The sequence below is a fragment of the Apaloderma vittatum genome, unplaced genomic scaffold, assembly GCF_000703405.1.
Source record: "Apaloderma vittatum isolate BGI_N311 unplaced genomic scaffold, ASM70340v1 scaffold10382, whole genome shotgun sequence".
Lineage (NCBI taxonomy): Eukaryota > Metazoa > Chordata > Aves > Trogoniformes > Trogonidae > Apaloderma > Apaloderma vittatum.
The window spans coordinates 21,618-24,758 of record NW_009705293.1 but is presented as its reverse complement, the minus strand read 5'-3'; the positions used below and the strand labels follow the sequence as shown (position 1 = coordinate 24,758).

Genomic DNA, 3,141 nt, shown 5'->3' with positions numbered 1-3,141 from the left:
TACTGGAAAGAGGGAACTTGCAGGACTGGGCAAGAAAGTAGATTTCTTTTTTCCATCACCTAATAATAAAAGAAAAAAAAACCCCGACTGAAATGTATTTATAGTTTAATCATTGTATTTGGTAGGTGACCTACGCGCTTAGAGGTTGAATTCCTCAAGGCAGGGATTTGAGAAGTTGTTAAAGTCTGGACATAAATGATATGAGGCTTTTTGCAATTTTAAACTCTGAAAGAATGATTTGATTTATAAACTTCAAAGCTGAATTTCCCGGCGGCTCTGAGCACCATCCCCCCAGTGCCACGTTTTCCCCTTGTCACTGATGTCACTCGGTGCCGGTGTCTTCTGTGCTCGTTCCCGCTGCTGCCGGTTCTCACGGAGCTTTTCTCCCCCACGCAGGTCATAAACAACGCCTGGACCCCGCGGGGTGGTTTATCATGCAAGGATGTGCCCGCGCCCCCGCTGACCTGCCCGCCGTCCCCATCCCCGCCCGGCGCCATGGGAGGATGCTTCTCGAAGCCCAAACCAGGTGACTGCCCCGTCCCGCCGTCCCCGTGGCAAGAAGTAGGTCTCCGGCAGTGGACACTGGCTGGTGGAATGTTAATTCTCAGCTCCTGCGGGGAGGATTACCGGCCCGTTAATCCCCAAAAATTCCTCGGCGCTCCCTCTCCCGGGCAGGGAGCTGTGCAGGGCTCAGCGGTGGACGGGCAGGAGGAGCCCTGCAGCCCCATCCGAGAGCTGCTGGCTCTTCCCTTTCCTGTCTGGACATAAATGATATGAGGAGTTTTGCAATTTTAAACTTTGAAAGAGTGGTTGAATTGATAAACTTCACGGCTGAATTTCCCCGCGGCTCCCAGCACGGTGACCCCAACGCCACGTTTTCCCCTTGTCAGTGATGTGGCTGGGGGGCTCGGTGCTGCTCTCCCCGATGCCGGTTCTCATGGAGGTTGTATCCCCAGCACCCTCCCTGTTGCTGCCTCGCCGTGGTGCCTGGGGCAGAACTGCCCCTCTCAAGCCCTGCGGTGGGTCTGTGTGACTGCTGTCCCCATAGGGACGTGTGTGATGACCGTCCCCGTACAGACGTGAGTGGCTCCAGCACTTCCCTACTGCCCCAGCTTTGCCACTCACTGGCCAGCCCTTAATTTTGTCCCTTGCTGGAAGGAAATGACCAGGGAAGGAGCAGGAGCACTTTGATTTCGTGGTGCTTACTCCATCCCACCACCCAAGCCAGGTGCTGGGGCCCCTCTGCTCTCTGGGTTTCATTTTCGCAGTGAAGCTTGTCCACATCTGTTGCCTCTGGTGGGGCAAGCAGCTGCAGGCAGATGGGTGGCGAGGCTGTTCCTCTTGCCCTGCACGCTCTGGGCTGGGTGGGCTCCCTGCTCTTTGTGGTTGGGCGAAGGTGGGTGTAAGCAGAAGACAGAGGGCCTGCAGCAAGCTGGGAGGTCTGGTGTGAAAGTGCCAACGGTAAAGCCGTGTCCAGAGCAGCCCCCAGCAGCGTGATCCCGTGGTGGGCTGGGCTCTTCACACGCAGCGGCACCCCGGGGCCGCTCAGCAGGGACTGATGCTGGCACTGCCTTCGAGGAGAGTCCCTGTCCTGCAGCTTATTTTGGCCGCCTAAGAGCGGTCTGAAGGACCACCCTGGCCTTGTTACGTGCTGGTGCGCAAGGGCAGGGGGAAACAGATCGTCAGGCTGACCTGTGAGGTCAGCCAGCATCCAAAGGTAGCCTTCGTGGGTGGAAAAATGTCTTTTTGGGGGCCTTTATTGGCAATTTGTTTTCCTTGGCCCAGGCAGCGGGGACTGCAGGTTGAAGGACTCCAAAGGTCAGAGGGGCAAACAAGTCCTGTCTGCACGTGTCTGACCCACTGAGCAGCTGCCGAGTGAGGTCCCCTGCCCCTTCTTTGCGAGGCACACGGAGAAAACAAAGATGGTTTTCTGCCTTTGACCTGTGCTGAGATTATTTCATGGGGCATTGCAGCGCTGAGGGGATACAGCATCGGGGGCTGTGAGCTCTTAAGTCTTCTTTTGTGAAAACCCACACTGTTTATAGCCTTCTGTGAAATGTTTAAGGGGTGAAAAAGCATCCAGGAAGAAGTGCCTTTGTTGACTGAACTTGTAACTAACTCTGCTGGCAGTTCCACTTTACTGTGTGTACCATCAGCAAAATTGTGTTTAATCTTGGGCCGGTGGAGGAACAAAAGCGCTCGGCAGGCGTATTTCCTGAACTGCGGCTTTTCACGTAGAGCTGCATTTGCATAGCAGGGCCAAATGACTGAAAATGCCATCCTGTAGTGTAACGCTCTCGCTGCAGCTCTGGGCTTGATTAGCAGTCTTCAAAGGCTTTTGCTGAGCCTTGCCCCAGCCCCTGGTTCACAGACCACCGCCTGCCGTGCTTCGTCATCTCAGCATTTGGAAAACCTGCAAATGCAGAGAGGTAAACAGACGCGTTCGTAGATACCAGTTGTTCTGGCAAAGAGGTCTCGCAGCCTTTTAACAGTATTCACCCTTCTCGTTTCTCGTGGCAACGGTGCACCAGCACAGCTACGTGGTGGACTTTCCTATTTCTAAAAATCCACCTGCGTCCTGGGCGAACGGGAAAGAAATCGCGCAGGGACCGAACAGAGCTGTTTTCTCTGTAAGTGCTATTTTAACAAGAAGGGAATACTTCAGATGCAGCCTGAAGTCAACAGAATTTATTTAGAGATTTTGAAAGACATGTGTGAGGTCCTTGTCTGCTCTATCTTCTTATATCCACGAAAGACCCTGGGTGCTCCTGAGCACCGTCAGCATTTCTCGAGATAACCTTGATGCTGCACGCGTCCCAGGGAGGCCTTCTGAGGAGCAGATCACTGGTACGAGAGCTTTGGGGAGCGGAGTCCTGCGAGGGCCAGTAGCTCTGCCGGCTGTACTGGAGACCAGCCCCGATGCCTGGTGGCTGCTGCTGCAGGACCCGACCCCATTCAGTGCTTAATGTTCGAGCAGCGAGGTAATCTTCCGTTATCTCTAGTGCCGCAATCCCGTGATGCCGGATCCTCTTCTGAAGGCCCTGTTCTCCATCTCTGCATAATCTTTTTCCTCCTTTTTTTTTTTTTTTTTCCCTCCGGGTGCGTGGTGCATAGGCAATGAGCTGCCAGCTGGCAGAACGC

General features: G+C 54.3%; 1 protein-coding gene across 1 annotated transcript in view; it reads left to right on the top strand.

Annotated features, from left to right (window-relative positions):
• Positions 1-495: 495 nt before the first annotated feature.
• The window catches only part of AIFM3 (apoptosis-inducing factor, mitochondrion-associated, 3), a gene marked incomplete at its 3' end in the record, with an annotated part of 24,126 nt that continues 21,480 nt past the window's right edge, over positions 496-3,141 (top strand). The window contains exon 1 of the mRNA XM_009865341.1: positions 496-526. Within this exon, the coding sequence (XP_009863643.1) occupies positions 496-526 (31 nt within the window). The remainder of the gene's footprint in view (positions 527-3,141) is intronic.